Consider the following 16,562-nt stretch of genomic DNA (forward strand, 5'->3'; position numbering starts at 1 on the left):
TATATATATATATATATATATATAATTTTTAAGTGATTACCATAGAGTTATATGGTAGCCATCGGCCCTTTGTAATAGTTTACCTTGTCTTTGTGTTCTAGGGATCAGCTGGACAGTGGAGTCGGAGTGACTGAGCTGCTGCAGGTCTCTTGTCCTTCTCTCGCCTTCCCCTTCTGAATGGTTTGTTAAAATAGCATCTTTCCTGCCCATGGCCTTGTCTGCTGGAAATCTGATCCTTGTGGCATTGTGGGCAGATCTGCCGCCTGCCGTCCCATCCTATATCGTATATGGAGCTTCATTACAAGGTGCCCTTTGTAATGGAAAGAGCCTTGACCGTTTTACACATTCATTGTACCTAAAATTACCCACACCGGGGACATGTGTTGGGGTGAAGTTACAGCTTCATTCCTTAAGCCAAATTTTCAGCTCACGCATGGGCCCGGGTGCCAGCCACCAATTACCTACTAAACCTTTGCTTGTCGACGGCTGAAGCTAAAGAATAACAGATATTACAAGTAAGACGGAGAGGATTATGGCCTACTGGGAGCCTAGGGTCGCCACCTTTCTTGCCAAAAAATACCGGCCATGCTAATTTGCATAATTCGTTATGTAAATGTGTATGCGTGACATCACAGGATACACATATGTGGGGGAAATTTTGTCCTATTTTGACTCCTATAACTTTTTTTACTCCTTATACGGACTGTATGAGGGTCATTTTTTGCACCCCGATCTGTAGTTTTTAACAGGACCATTTTTGTTTTGATGTGACTTTTTGGTCGCTTTTTTAAAATTACATTTGGGAGTTGCAGTTAGTTGGTAACTACAACTCCCAGCATGCCCTGATACAGCCCCTGGCTTAGCAGCTGCCCCAAATGAAAACTACAACTCCCAGCATGTTGGACTATAAAGTAGTATATAGTATAGGTCAGTGTTTCCCAACCAGGGGTGCCTCCAGCTGTTGCAAAACTACAACTCCCAGCATGTTGGACTATATAGTAGTATATAGTAGAGGTCAGTGTTTCCCAACCAGGGGTGCCTCCAGCTGTTGCAAAACTACAACTCCCAGCATGTTTGACTATATAGTAGTATATAGTAGAGGTCAGTGTTTCCCAACCAGGGGTGCCTCCAGCTGTTGCAAAACTACAACTCCCAGCATGTTTGACTATATAGTAGTATATAGTATAGGTCAGTGTTTCCCAACCAGAGGTGCCTCCAGCTGTTGCAAAACTACAACTCCCAGCATGTTGGACTATATAGTAGCATATAGTATAGGTGAGTGTATCCCAACCAGAGGTGCCTCCAGCTGTTGCAAAACTACAACTCCCAACATGTTAGTAGTATATATAATAGGTCAGTGTTTCCCAACCAGGGGTGCCTCCAGTTGTTGCAAAACTACAACTCTCAGCATGTTAATAGTATATATAATAGGTCAGTGTTTCCCAACCAGGGGTGCCTCCAGTTGTTGCAAAACTACAACTTCCAGCATGTTAGTAGTATATATAATAGGTCAGTGTTTTCAACCAGGGGTGCCTCCAGCTGTTGAAAAACTACCACTCCCAGCATGTTGGACTATATAGTAGTATATATTATAGGTCAATGTTTCCCAACCAGGGGTGCCTCCAGCTGTTGCAAAAAGCCAACGGCTGTCCGGGCATGCTGGGAGTGGTAGTTTTGCAACAGCTGGAGGTGCTCTGGTGGGGAAACACTGGTATAGGTTATGGTGCAACATTCTGTGAGTTAGAGGATTGGTTGGATAAATACCAGCCATTGCATTGCCGGTATTTTTAATATAAAAATACTGGCAGGGTGTCCAAAATACCGTCTGTGCCGGTAAAATACCAGCCAGGTGGCAATCCTATGTGGCCCTGGCCACCATGCCGTACTGTGCCACCAGAGGTGTAGCTTGTAGCTTCTGGGACCTGATGCTAAATCTTCAACAGGGCCCCATATGCCAATTGTAATCCTGGACTCTTATGGGGCAGATGTGCTTTGGGGCCCCCTTAGGCACCAGGGCCCCGGTGCGACTGCTACCTCTATAGCTACACCCATAGGTGCCACCTGCCAAATGTAAGGGGCCCAGGATGCCTCAAGTATATAGGGTCAGTGAAAACTGCATCAATTGTCACCAGTGTGGTACATAGAAGAAAGGGGGTCTATAGCAAATATCGAAATGGGCTTCCTATTATGGCATCTGATTTGGTGTTGGGGGTCTGGTGCTTATTAAGACCAATTGGTTAGTACTCCCCCTAAATTTATTTGTTGACAATGCAGTTCCCTGGAGAGTGTGGATCTGCACAATTTATTACTTATAAGTGAAAGGAATGGGGCCAACCAGAAAGAGACCCCTTTTCTCCAAGGGCCCCAAAGCAACCATCATGGTCTGCCACTGTGGTATAATTGCCACCTTTCACCTATTTACAGTGATCACTGGTGGTCCGATCTCAAAAATGGAGGTCCCTGAGTGCCCCTTTCGAAAGCAGACGTAGATAGCTGAATGAGATCTCTGTGAGTCCCTTAGCAGTGAATGGGCGGTTGCCCCTGTAAGTGTTCTTGAGCATTTGTATTATCGCTTGGGGTCCTGGGGATCAGACCCCTCCCCCCACCCCAGATCACAGTCCCATAGCAGTGGATGGAACGTTAGCCATGCATGCAGCGTTCTTGAGCATTTTAATGATCACTGGGGGTCTGATCTCAAAAATGGAGTGGCCCTTTCGAAAGCAGAAGTAGATAGCTGAACGAGATGCCCCCGCCAAGTGTTCTTGAGCATTTGTATTATTGCTTGGGGTCCTGGGGATCGGACCCCTCCCACCGCCCCAGATCACAGTCCCATAACAGTGGAGGGAACATTAGACATGCAAGCATACTTGAGCATTTTAATAATCACTGGGGATCCCAGTGGCCTGACCACCCCCTTCCTCCGCCCAGAACTCCATCAGTCCCATAGCAGTGAATGGAGGGTTGGCCATGTGTTCTCAAACGTTTGTGTGATCGTTCCGGGTCCGGGTGCTTTGACCCCGGTGATCAAACGTTTATCAACTTCTATTGTGTGTAAATTTTTGTGACCGAAAGTCAATGCCATACACCCGAATGGGAATATTTCAGAAGAATAAGACAGTTACAGAAAATCTTCCATTAAATCTGCTGCGTGTTAATTCACCCTTAGGGCAGGGTTACAGGGGGCGCATCCCCAGCTTATTTCACGCTTAGGATGTGCCGATGGCAGTCACAGAGGACCTGCAGAGCGATCCCAGTTGCGGCCAAGTAGCTCTGTGTGTCCCCTCGTAGTGAAGTATTTCCCGCTGTAGAAATCCGTCACTACGAGCTGACACACAGAACTACCTGGCCACTACCCGGAGCTCGCTCTCCAGTCCCTCTGTGCATCTGCAGCGTCAAATACGCTGTGGATGTGCCCCGTGTGACCCAGCCCTTAAAAGGGCCACTGGAGATCCACCATATTAGTTCTGAAAGGTGCTCTTGCACCTATATATCAGCTGTACAAAAAAAAACTTATGTAAAGGGAACCTTTAAAACATCACTTTTATTTTTTTCTTGATAAAATATTACAGCAGACGTGATATTAAATTATAACAACGGCCGCCATCAGTGCCGCACAAGACATGAAAGAGACGATCGCACAGCCAAAAAGATCCCTGACGAATTAAGGCGGAGGAAATGCAGAGGATCTACAACACAAAGGACTTACGCACAGACCACATGTGTGGACCTTAAAGGGGTACTCCGGTGGAAAACTTTTTTTTTTTTTAATTAACTGGTGCCAGAAAGTTAAACAGATTTGTTAATTACTTCTATTAAAAAATTTTAATCCTTCCAATACTTTTTAGCTGCTGAATACTACAGAGGAAATTCTTTTTTTTCTTTTTGGAACACAGAGCTCTCTGCTCACATCATGACCACAGTGCTCTCTGCTGACATCTCTGTCCATTTTAGGAACTGTCCAGAGCAGCATATGTTTTCTCCTACTCCGGACAGTTCCTAAAATGGACAGAGGTGTCAGCAGAGAGCACTGTGGTCATGATGTGAGCAGAGAGCTCTGTGTTTCAAAAAGAATAGAATTTCCTCTGTAGTATTCAGCAGCTAATAAGTACAGGAAGGATTAAGATTTTTTAATAGAAGCAATTTACAACATCTGTTTAACTTTCTAAAACACCAGTTGATTAAAAAAAAAAAAAAAAAAAAAAAGGTTTTCCACCGGAGTACCCCTTTAAGATACAGATAACTCCAAGATGTAGCTAAGCGTAAAAATGCTAATACAAATATAGCTATGGAATATACCATATTAAATGGGACTGAGTGCCAATATACCTTCTAACATACACTTGCAATATCGGGACTGTGTGCATTAAAGTCTATGTGCAATATTAGGAAAGTGGGCATTAAAGGGGTACTCCACTGGAAAACATATTTTTTTTAAATCAACTGGTGCCAGAAAGTTAAACAGATTTGTAAATTATTTCTATTAAAAAATATTATTAATTCTAGCAGCTGTTCTTTTCTTTTTGAATTTCCTCTCTGCCTGACCACATTGCTCTCTGCTGACACCTCTGTCCATTTTAAGAACAGTCCAGAGTAGGAGCAAACACCCATAGAAAACCTCTCCTGCTCCTGACAGTTCCTAAAAAGGACAGAGGTGTCAGCAGAAAGGAAATTCATAAAGAAAAGAACTTTACATGGATCATAACAGCAGCTGATAAGTACTGGAAGGATTAAGATTTTTTTTATAGAAGTAATTACAAATCTTACAAAAAAAGAAAGTTGCAGCAGCACTCTTGGTCAAAAAATGGAGGCTCTTAGCCCACTTTTTGATCAAAGCGTGTCCCCCCATCCACTACGCGAAGTTCCCTGCAGATTTGATATGCAGGATTTCAAGCTGTGTTCAGTTTACATTGAAATCTGCAGCAGAAAATCCTGCACATCAAATCTGCGCATCAAATCTGCGCAGAATACTGTACGTGTGAATAGACCTTAAAGGGGGATTCCAGGGAAAAAATTATTTTTATATATCCACTGGCTCCAGAAAGTTAAACAAATTTGTAAATTACTTCTATTAAAAAATCTTAATCCTTCTTATAATTATCAGCTGCTGAAGTTGAGTTGTTCTTTTCTGTCTGGCAACAGTGCTCTCTGCTGACATCTCTGCTTGTCGCGGGAACTGCACAGAGTAGAAGAGGTTTGCTATGGGGATTTGCTTCTACTCTGGACAGTTCCCTAGACACGTGTCATCAGAGAGCACTTAGACAGAAAAGAACAACTGAACTTCAGCAGCTCATAAGTACTGAAAGGATTAAGATTTTTTAATAGAAGTCATTTACAGATCTGTTTAACTTTCTGAAGCCAGTTGATATACAGTACAGACCAAAAGTTTGGACACATCTTCTCATTCAAAGAGTTTTCTTTATTTTCATGACTATGAAAATTGTGGATTCACACTGAAGGAATCAAAACTATGAAGTAACACGTGTGGAATTATATACATAACAAAAAAGTGTGAAACAACTGAAAATATGTCATATTCTAGGTGGAAAGTGTCCAAAAGTGCAGTCACAAAAACCATCAAGAGCTACAAAGAAACTGTCTGACATGCGGAGCGCCCCAGGAAAGGACGACCAAGAGTCACCTCTGCTGCGGAGGATAAGTTCACCCGAGTCACCAGCAATCTCAGAAATCAACAGCAGCTCAGATTAGAGACCAGGTCAATGCCGCACAGAGTTCTAGCAGCAGACACATCTCTAGAACAACAGAGGAGACTGTGTGAGGCCTTCATGGTAGAATATCTGCTAGGAAACCACTGCTAAGGACAGGCAACAAGCAGAAGAGAGAACACAAGGAATGGACATTAGACCAGTGGAAATCTCTGCTTTGGTCTGATGAGTCCAAATTTGAGATCTGTGGTTCTAACCACCGTGTCTTTGTGCGACGCAGAAAAGGTGAATGGATGGACTCTACAGGCCTGGTTCCCACCATGAAGCATGGAGGAGGAGGTGTGCTGGATGCTTTGCACACTCTTTGCATTCTCTTGTTGAGCTTCAAGAGGTAGTCACCTGAAATGGTTTTCACTTCACAGGTGTGCTGGTGTGGAGGAGGAGGTGTGATGGTGTGGGGGTGCTTTGCTGGTGACACTGTTGGAGATTTATTCAAAATTGAAGGCATACTGAACCAGCATGGCTACCACAGCATCTTGCAGCGGCTGCTATTCCATCCGGTTTGCGTTTAGTTGGACCATCATTTATTTTTCATCAGGACAATGACCCCAAACACCTCCAGGCTGTGTAAGGGCTATTTGACCAAGAAGGAGAGTGATGGGGTGCTGCGCCAGATGACCTGCCCTCCACAGTCACCGGACCTGAACCCAATCGAGATGGTTTGGGGTGAGCTGGACCGCAGAGTGAAGGCAAAAAGGGCCAACAAGTGCTAAGCATCTCTGGGAACTCCTTCAAGACTGTTGGAAGACCATTTCAGGTGACTACCTCTTGAAGCTCAACAAGAGAATGCCAAGAGTGTGCAAAGCAGTAATCAAAGCAAAAGGTGGCTAGAACCGAGAATATGACACTTTTTTGTTATGTCTATAATTCCACATGTGTTAATTCATAGTTTTGATGCCTTCAGTGTGAATCTACAATGTTCATAGTCATGAAAATAAAGAAAACTCTGAATGAGAAGATGTGTCCAAACTTTTGGTCTGTACTGTATATAAAAAAAAGTTTTTTCTTGGATAACCCCTTTAAAAGAGAACTCCACACAAAACTTTGGCAGAATTCTGTACGAACTATATCGCCGCCAATAGGGACAAGTGTAAACGCACCCTTAAACCCATAAGATTATGGGAATGGGGTCTCCTCTAATACTATAGGTTTATGAAAAGATGTGGCTGTAGTTATATTTGCGGAGGAATAACAGTATGATCCAACACTCCAGGCATGCGTGACGAAACTCACCGCCGTCTATATGGAGGACAAAGCAGACGCTTCTATTGTTACTCATTCTCCTGACCTTATGCTCGAGTTCCATATAAATAGGAGCCACATAACTGGACTAAAAATAAACCTTGGAATCTCCTGGTATAAAGCAAAAACCTAAGGACGCTGGCCCAGAACATAGATCACCAGCCCGCAGCTGCTGCACCTCATATAAACAAAGAGGATCTGGCATCATACAAAGGGCATTTTCCCCAAAAAGAGCAAATTCACCAGTAGATTTCAGCTCTGAGGGAACCCATTCTGTCAAATAGACAACTCCATTACATTTTAGTTTTTTGTTTTATATGTGTTACTGGGAAAACAAGGTGACAACCAATATGGCCGCCACCCGAATGGCAAATCTGCCTGGAGTATGCTCCTATATAGCTGCAATAATAGGCATATTTTCTGTTAAGGCCTTGTTCAGATGTGATTGATTTGTAGCAGATTTTGAAGCTTAAAAAAGTACACAGTGCAATACGGCAGGGTCGCACCATGATCAGATCCCAATTTACTATATATGAGGGCCTGAGGCTAGCTGGAGCAAACACTGTGATAGACCTCCGACATTCCCATAAGGGGTCTCCATCACTCCATCTACTACATATATATCGACCATACATATGTATATATATATATATCGACCAGGCTCGCATCCAGCTTTTAGTCTTCAGAATTGTAATACTATTATTGGGCATAGCATGGCACTGCTATTTGGGTCCTGTATTGCAGTGTTATTCATACTGGGGAACCCAGTCCTCAAGGCCACCAACAGTCCAGGTTTTGAATTTTTCTATGTTCTAATATGTTCTAAATCTATTCCATCCTTTATAGCAGTTGTACTATATGGCACTAATATTTGGGCCCTATATGGTACTATTATATAAGCACTGTATAGCACTGCACGTATTGCAGTTTTTTCCAGACACTTTATAGCACATATATTTTAGCCCTGCATGGCAGTATTATTCAGACTCTATATAGCAGTAACATATGGACCCTGTATGGCAGTATTATTCAGACTCTATATAGCAGTAACATATGGGCCCTGTATGGCAGTATTATTCAGACTCTATATAGCAGTAACATATGGGCCCTGCATGGCAGTATTATTCAGACACTATATAGCAGTAACATATGGGCCCTGCATGGCAGTATTATTCAGACTCTATATAGCAGTAACATATGGGCCCTGTATGGCAGTATTATATAGGCACTTTATAGCACTGCATGTATGGCAGTATTGTATAGGCACTATATAGCACTGATATTTTAGCCCTGCATAACAATATTATTCAGACACTGTTATTTTGATCCGGTAGACCCCATATAGTACTGTTATTTGGGCACTGTATGGTGGAATAATTTGGGCTTGGTTTATTAGAATTGTTTGAGTCCTGTACGTGCGGAATGGTTTTTATCCTGTTTACATGTATTACTTGGACACAATATAGCAGTGTTATTTGTGTCCTCTGTGGTGGAATTAGTTTGGCTTGGTATATGAGAACAGTTTTTGTCCTATATGGTGGTATATCATGGTTTTGATTAGAGGTGCACCGAAATGGAAATTTCACGACCGAAACGAAACCGAAATAAAAAAAAATGTCTGGCCGAAACCGATACTGAAACCGAAAATGACTTCTCCCCGTCTTCTGGTAAAATGCAGCGCTCCGCTCATTAGATTCCCCCACATTAGATTGCCAGCTCCCCCACATTAGGTCGGGAGTTCCCCCACATTAATAGGCAGCTCTCCCCCCAACAATATTAGGCAGCTCCCCCCCAACAATATTAGGCAGCTCCCCCCCAACAATATTAGGCAGCTCCCCCCCCCCCAACAATATTAGGCAGCTTCCCCCCCAACAATATTAGGCAGCTCCCCCACATTTGTAGGCAGCTCCCCCCCACAATATTAGGCAGCTCCCCCCCAACAATATTAGGCAGCTCCCCCCCACAATATTAGGCAGCTCCCCCCCACAATATTAGGCAGCTCCCCCCCCCCACAATATTAGGCAGCTCCCCCCCACAATATTAGGCAGCTCCCCCCACAATATTAGGCAGCTCCCCCACATTTGTAGGCAGCTCCCCCCCACAATATTAGGCAGCTTCCCCCCAACAATATTAGGCAGCTCCCCCCCAACAATATTAGGCAGCTTCCCCCCCAACAATTTTAGGCAGCTCCCCCCAACAATATTAGGCAGCTCCCCCCCAACAATATTAGGCAGCTCCCCCCTCCCCATTTGTAGGCAGCTGCCCCCCAACAATATTAGGCAGCTCCCCCACAATAGTAGGCATCTTCCCCTCACAGACATACAGCTTCCAGCCATATACAGTGTATAGCTGGAGGCTGTATGTCTGTACTGCTGCCCCCACAGTGATCCGGTCACCGCTCCTCCGGCCCGGGGTTACATCTACTGCTATGGCCTATGGATCATAGCAGTAGGTGCCGGGACCGGGGGAGCGGTGACCGGAAAACTCAAGAAGATGACGCGGTCACTTACCAGGCCCCGGCCAGCGTGCGTTCTCCTGCGACGATCCTGCGGTCCTCCTGCGTCTCTATGGTTGTACGCACGGGACGTCAGTGACGTCCCGTGCGTACAACCATAGAGGCGGAGAAGCGAAGGACCGAAGGAGGATCGCAGGAGGACGCCGGGGAATGGTGAGTGACCAGCGGACATCCTTATGTCCCAAAAAGATTTTTGCGGGACACAGGGATGTCCGGGATAGGATTAGGAATACTTCTTTTTATGTGCCCGGGCCGGCTCCCGTGTGTGGCTGCAGGCGGGGGCCGACCAGAGCATATAAAAACTAATACTGTATACTAAAAACCAGGGGCCTCCAGCTGTTGTGAAACTACAACTCCCAGCATGCCCGGACAGACTTTGCCGGTCCTGGCATGCTGGGAGTTGTAGTTTCACAACAGCTGGAGGCCCCCTGGTTTTTAGTATACAGTATTAGGTTTTATATGCGCTGGCCGGCCCCCACCTGCAGCCACACACGGGAGCCGGCCCGGGCACATAAAAAGAAGTATTCCTATCACAGAGAGCGCGACCCCCCCCCCCCCCAGATGTTGCGCCCGGCCCCCCCTGTACCCCCCACAAGTGCCTCTGCCACTGGCAGTGTTTGCAACTTGTGCTGTGGGCGGGCAGGGGAGGTGGGTCATTATCGGCACATTTTTAGTTGTTTCGGCATTTCCCCGAAACAGCTATTTTTGGCCGATATGTATCGGCCGCCGATATATCGGTGCATCCCTAGTTTTGATACTATATAGCACTATTTTTTTAAAATCCTGTTTAGTGGTATGACTTTGGCACAATACTGCAATGAGTGCTTTATGATAGTATTATTTGGGTATTACATCCACTCTGAATAGAGAGGTTTGGCTTAAAGGGGTACTCTGGTGGAAAACTTTTTTTTTTAAATCAACTGGTGCAGGAAAGTTAAACAGATTTGTAAATTACTTCTATAAAAATCTTAATCCTTCCAATACTTATTAGCTGCTGAATACTACAGAGGAAATTCTTTTCTTTTTGGAACACAGAGCTCTCTGCTGACATCACAAGCACAGTGCTCTCTGCTGACATCTCTGTCCATTTTAGGAACTGTCCAGAGCAGCATATGTTTTCTATGGGGATTTTCTCCTACCCTGGACAGTTCTTAAAATGGACAGAGATGTCAGCAGAGAGCACTGTGGTCATGTCAGCAGAGAGCTCTGTATTTCAAAAAGAAAAGAATTTCCTCTGTAGTATTCAGCAGCTAATAAGAACTGGAAGGATTAAGATTTTTTAATAGAAATAATTTACAAATCTGTTTAACTTTCTGGCACCAGTTGATTTAAAAAAAAAAAAAGTTTTCCACTGGAGTACCCCTTTAAAGGTCCCAACGCTCTCATATGGCTGCAACCTATAGCTATGTAACTGGCTGGAGCCCCCAACTTCCTTAAGAATGGCATTTCCAAAAAATACAACACCTTCTCAGACCAGATGCTTGCCCCCTACTTGCAGACCCCTGTGCATGTGTAATGCAACCAATGTGCATTGCTGAGATGTTTACACACTGGAAGGAAGCCTTAATGGAACTGAGGGACTAAAAAGTAACAACTGCGACCTTGACGACTAATTAACTGTATTAATTATGACTAGGAGGCCAAGTACTGAAGGTCACATGACACATACCGACATATTGACGGCTAAAAATATAATCATTATTTCTGATAATTTTCTTAAGTGAAAGACCATGGAGCCTAATATTCAGTTTACCTTAAAGGGGTACTCCGGTGGAATTTTATTTATTTTTTTAATCAACTGGTGCCAGAAAGTTAAACAGATTTGTAAATTACTTCTATTACAAAATCTTAATCCTTCCAGTACTGATCAGCTGCTGTTATGATCCACAGGAAGTTCTTTTTTTTTATGAATTTCCTTTCTGTCTGACCACAGTGCTCACTGCTGACACCTCTGTCCATTTTAGGAACTTATTAGCTGCTGAATACTACAGAGGAAATTCTTTTCTTTTTGGAACACAGAGCTCTCTGCTGACATCACGTGCACAGTGCTCTCTGCTGACATCTGTGTCCATTTTAGGAACTGACCAGAGCAGCATATGTTTGCTATGGGGATTTTCTCCTACTCTACTCTTTCTCCTACTTTTCTCGCACTGGCGTGTTACGGTGAGTTTCCTGCTAGGAGTTTGCGCTACGGCGAAAAATTTGCCACAGCCCAAACTTGAAGTAGGAAACTTACTGTAAACCTGCCCGTGTGAATGTACCCTGTACATTCACATGGGGGGGGGGGGGGGGGGGGCAAACCTCCAGCTGTTTCTAAATTACAACTCTCAAAATGTACTGACAGACCGTGCATGCTGGGAGTTGTACTTTTGCAACAGCTGGAGGCACATTGGTTGGAAAACCTTCAGTTAGGTTCTGTTACCTAACTCAGTATTTTCCAACCAGTATGCCTCCAGCTGTTGCAACTACATGAACTGATCGCCGAAGGGCATGCTGGGAGATGTAGTTATGCAACAGCTGGAGGTACGCAACTACAACTCCCAGCATGCCGAGACAGCAGTTTGCTGTTTGGGCATGCTGGGATTTGCAGTTTTGCAACATCTGGAGGGTTACAGTTTATAGACCACTGCACAGTGATCTCCAAACTGTGACCCTCCAGATGTTGCAAAACTACAAATCCCAGCATGCCCAGACAGAAAACAGCTGTCTGGGCATGCTGGGAGTTGTAGTTTTGCAACATCTGGAGGGCTACAGGTTGGAGACCACTGTATAGTGGTCTCAGATTGTAGCCCTCCAGATGTTACTAGGCGACTTACCGGCTTCCGTAGGATCCAGGGAGCCGTCCTCTTCTTCCGCACGACATCGCCGCCCGCCGATCACCGTTGCCCGCTGCCTCCGGATGGGTAAGTGGACTTTGGCGCCCGGTCCCCTTCGTTTTTCCCGTTTTGCCCCGCCTATTGTGGGTGGGCAGGACGGGGAAAAAGAAAGTTAACCCCCCTGCCCCCAATCTGCTATTGGTCGTCGCTTCTGACGACCAATAGCAGGGATAGGAGGGGTGGCACCCCTGCCACCTCACTCCTATCCCTTCAGGGGGATCGTAGGTGTCTTAGACAACCGTGATCCTCCTTATATTCTGGGTCACCGGGTCACCATAGACCCCGTATGACCCGGAATCGGTGCAAATCGCAAGTGTGAATTCACTTGCGATTTGCGCCGATCGCCGACATGGGGGGGGGGGGGTCTGATGACCCCCCTGGGCATTTGCACGGGTGCCTGCTGATCGATAGCAGCAATCACCACGGTCCGTTCCCCACCCGGAACGCGGCGAGAACCGAAATTCCAACGGGCGTATACATACGCCCTTCATACTTAAGTACCACGACGCAAGGGCGTATGCATACGCCCTTCGTCCCCAACAGGTTAATATATAGTAAATATTATAGTGGTCTGTGACCTACAGGGCCCTTGTAGGTCAACTAGACCACAGATGGTGTAAGATAAAATCAGTGTGCAAGTAATTGAATAAAACAATATAAAAACAATAACATAAATACAATGGTATAAATTAGTATAAAGTGTCCACAATAATACGAGTGACTTCAGAATTGTACTCCTGGTATAATTAACTGTAGTCCGAATGAACACATTCTTCTCTCATTGCATGTAATAAATATTAGTGCAGATTCTGACAAATACCGATATACTGTAATCCAAGTGTGGGTATATATCAGCAACGTACTTTATTTTTATATGCAGAGCGCAACAGCACAAGCTGCAATTGTATCCAACTTATAGTAGTTTGTATCAACTTCGAAGGTAAGTGTACAGTGAGCTTTCATTCGTGCAAAAATCGATCCTGGCTCCTAGGCAGAGAGCCTGCTGCAGGAGACTCAGCCGTCTCACAGTGTAGCAGCGGTAAGTGTAATAGACAGTCACGGATCGATGTGCAAATGTTTAATTTAGAGTTTGTACCTTGATTAGATGTGTGCTGGTCTCAGTGCCATCCCGGCTCTAGCACAGAGGCCCACTCCTGGAGACTCGGCCGTCTCCGATTTGGCAGTAATGGAAGTGGACTTCTTTTGTGTGGACTGCAGCTGTTCTGTAGGTAACGACCAAGCTGTGTCCTCGTGATAGGTGCTACGTGCCTGTCCAATGAAGGAAACAGGAGTTGTGATGATCGTTGGTACTTTGTCTATAAGAGGTAAAATTGGATATTGTGGCACTTGTAGTGGTAGTTAAGGCTGGACGTGTTTCAGGTCCTCCTTAGGACCTTTCTTCAGCAGCTAAAAGTGATCACTTTTAGCTGCTGAAGAAAGGTCCTAAGGAGGAACTGAAACGCGTCCAGCATATTGTATTTTTGCTAGACACCGTGGGTGTAGGTGTCATTTGGCAGCTCAGGCCACGGGTTAACAGATTGGTAAGAGCCTCTCCAATCCCCTTCTATTATAATTTACAAATCTGTTGAACTTTCTGGCATCAGTTTATTTTAAAAAAAATTCCACCGGAGTACCCCTTTAACTCCTTGGGGACGAAAGGCGTATGTATACTCCCTCGCGTCCCGTCACTTAAGGACAGAGGGCGTATCGGACCGGGATGACTGCTGATATCTATCAGCAGGCATCCCGTGGCAATGCCTAGGGGGGTCATGAGATCCCCCCATATCGGCGATCGCAGCAAATCGCAGGTCAATTTAACTTTCTGGCACCAGTTGATTTAAAAAAGAAAAAAAAAATTGTTTTTCCACCGGAGTACCCCTTTAAAGAGTACCTGTCACAAAACAGTCTTTTCTAGACTAGCTCAGCTGTCTAGAAACTACTCCTAACATCCCTCTCACCCTTAAAAAATTTTTCTGAGCTTTAAAAAGCTCTGTTTCTTACCTGTTATCTTGCTCACATAGTGCAAGCTCCAGGCTGGAGAAAGTGGGTGTTCCCCAGAAGGTGCATTGTCACTGAAGCCTGCTAGGGGACCACTTCCGCCCTCTTCGCAGGACTCTATCTGTATTCAGCGCTGCACTCTGCATCCAGCGCTGCACTGAGCCTCGTCCGGCACGCACGGCTGGCAGGCTGTCCTTCACAGGGGACGGAGCCTAGTAATGTGGCCATGCACAGGAGCACGGCAGGCACAGGACTCGCTCCTGTCTGTCTGATTGACAGGCAGTGAACGAGAGCTGTGCCTCGCTATGTATCACAGGCACTTCCTGAGTTTGGTCTCCTGCCAGGCCAGGAGGATACCAAACTCACTGCTAGGCTTACGGCAAGGAAAAGAACAGCGACACCTAGTGGCGATTTTTTTCAAATACATTTTAAAAATATTAAGGTTGAGAATTTTAACTGAAAGTTATTTGCAAAGTGTTTTAGAATTGCATAAGGAACAATATATCAAAAGATTCACTTGGTGACAGGTACTCTTTAACCTAGACTGTAAAGTTAATGGGTTAATTCCAGGTTAATCCGGGAAATTCCAAGATTATGAAAGTAGGGTCTATATATAGGTTAGCATCCTTTAGATTTATTTAGCTCATCTGGGAGAGATTTGACCCAGTTAATTTCCAGATCCCGTTACGTCCCCTGCTGACATTCTGGATCTTGTGGTATGAATGGAGTTTCACGTCTCACCTGCAGCAGTTCCTCATCCTTCTTTTTCCATGGCTATTTTGAAAGCTGCTGACGGCCCGTCATGTAAGACGTAAAAAGCTCTCTGCCCCTGCGACTTCTCTCACACAGCAGGTCATCACTAGTCAAGGTCAGACGTTATATGTCTTACACTTCAACACTTGCTATGAAGGATTTTTTGGTTGCATTTGGAATTTTTCATGGACATATTTGATAACTCTCCCAAAACATTCGGGAGATTCCGGTAAAAATGAGAGATTTCCAGGGCTCCTGGAAGAACTGGGAAATCTTTACATACTTATGTCTGCCTGTTCCTCCACTTTTTTTTTTCTATTGGGCTCTGCTGTAGATAGGGTTGCCACCTTGCCCGTATTTTAATAATAAAGGGGTACTCCACTGGAAAACATTTTTTATTTTATTTTTTAAATAAACTGGTGTCAGAAAGTTAAACAGATTTGTAAATTACTTCTATTTAAAAATCTTAATCCTTCCAGTACTTATCAGCTGCTGTATGCTCCACAGGAAGTTCTTTTCTTTTTGAATTTTCTTTCTGTCTGACCACAGTGCTCTCTGCTGACACCTCTGTCCATTTTAGGAACTGTCCAGAGCAGCATAGATTTGGTATGGGGATTTGCTCCTACTCTGGATGGTTCTTAAAATGGACAGAGGTGTCAGCAGAGAACACTGTGGTCAGACAGAAATGAAGTTCAAAAAGAAAAGAACTTCCTCTGTAGTATACAGCAGCTGATAAGTACTGGAAGGATTAACATTTTTAAATAGAAGTAATTTACAAATCTGTTTAACTTTCTGACACCAGTGGATTTATACATTTTTTTTTGTGTGGAGTACCCCTTTAAGTGGTATTTTGGCCACCCTGCCGGTATTTTTATATTAAAAATACCGGCAATGCAATGGCCATTATTTATCCAACCAATCCTCCAACTCCCGGAATGTTGCACGATAACCTATACCAGTGTTTCCCAACCAGAGTGCCTCCAGCAGTTGCAAAACTACCACTCTCAGCATGCCCGGACAGTCGTTGGCTGTCTGGGCATGCTGGGAGTGGTAGTTTTGCAACAGCTGGAGGCACCCCTGGTTGGGAAACACTGACCTATACTATATAGTCCAACATGCTGGCAGTTGTAGTTTTTTTTGGGGGCAGCTGCTAAGCCAGGGGCTGTATGAGGGCATGCTGGGAGTTGAAGTCAGTAAGTAACTGCAACTCTCGAATTTAATGGAAAAAAAAGTGATCAAAAAGTTACATGAAAACAAAAATGGTTCTGTTAAAAAATACAGATCGGGCCAGTAATGAGTCCTCGCACAGCCAAGTATAAGGAGAAAAGAAACGTTATAGGGGTCAGAATAGGACAAAATTTCCCCCGAATATGTGTATCCTGTGATGTCACGCATATATAATTCATTATGCAAATTTGCATGGCAGGTATTTTTTTTGCAAGAAAGGTGGCAACT

At 44.6% G+C, this 16,562-nt stretch overlaps 1 protein-coding gene across 1 annotated transcript in view; it reads right to left on the minus strand.

The window, feature by feature from the left end:
* LOC130367488 (troponin I, slow skeletal muscle-like) overlaps window positions 1-16,562 on the minus strand; it is a 62,452-nt gene that overhangs the window by 37,363 nt on the left and 8,527 nt on the right. Inside the window, exon 2 of the mRNA XM_056569911.1 lies at window positions 84-276. Within this exon, the coding sequence (XP_056425886.1) occupies window positions 84-276 (193 nt within the window). The remainder of the gene's footprint in view (window positions 1-83; window positions 277-16,562) is intronic.

The sequence above is a fragment of the Hyla sarda genome, chromosome 4 (genome assembly GCF_029499605.1).
Source record: "Hyla sarda isolate aHylSar1 chromosome 4, aHylSar1.hap1, whole genome shotgun sequence".
In the NCBI taxonomy this organism is placed as follows: domain Eukaryota; kingdom Metazoa; phylum Chordata; class Amphibia; order Anura; family Hylidae; genus Hyla; species Hyla sarda.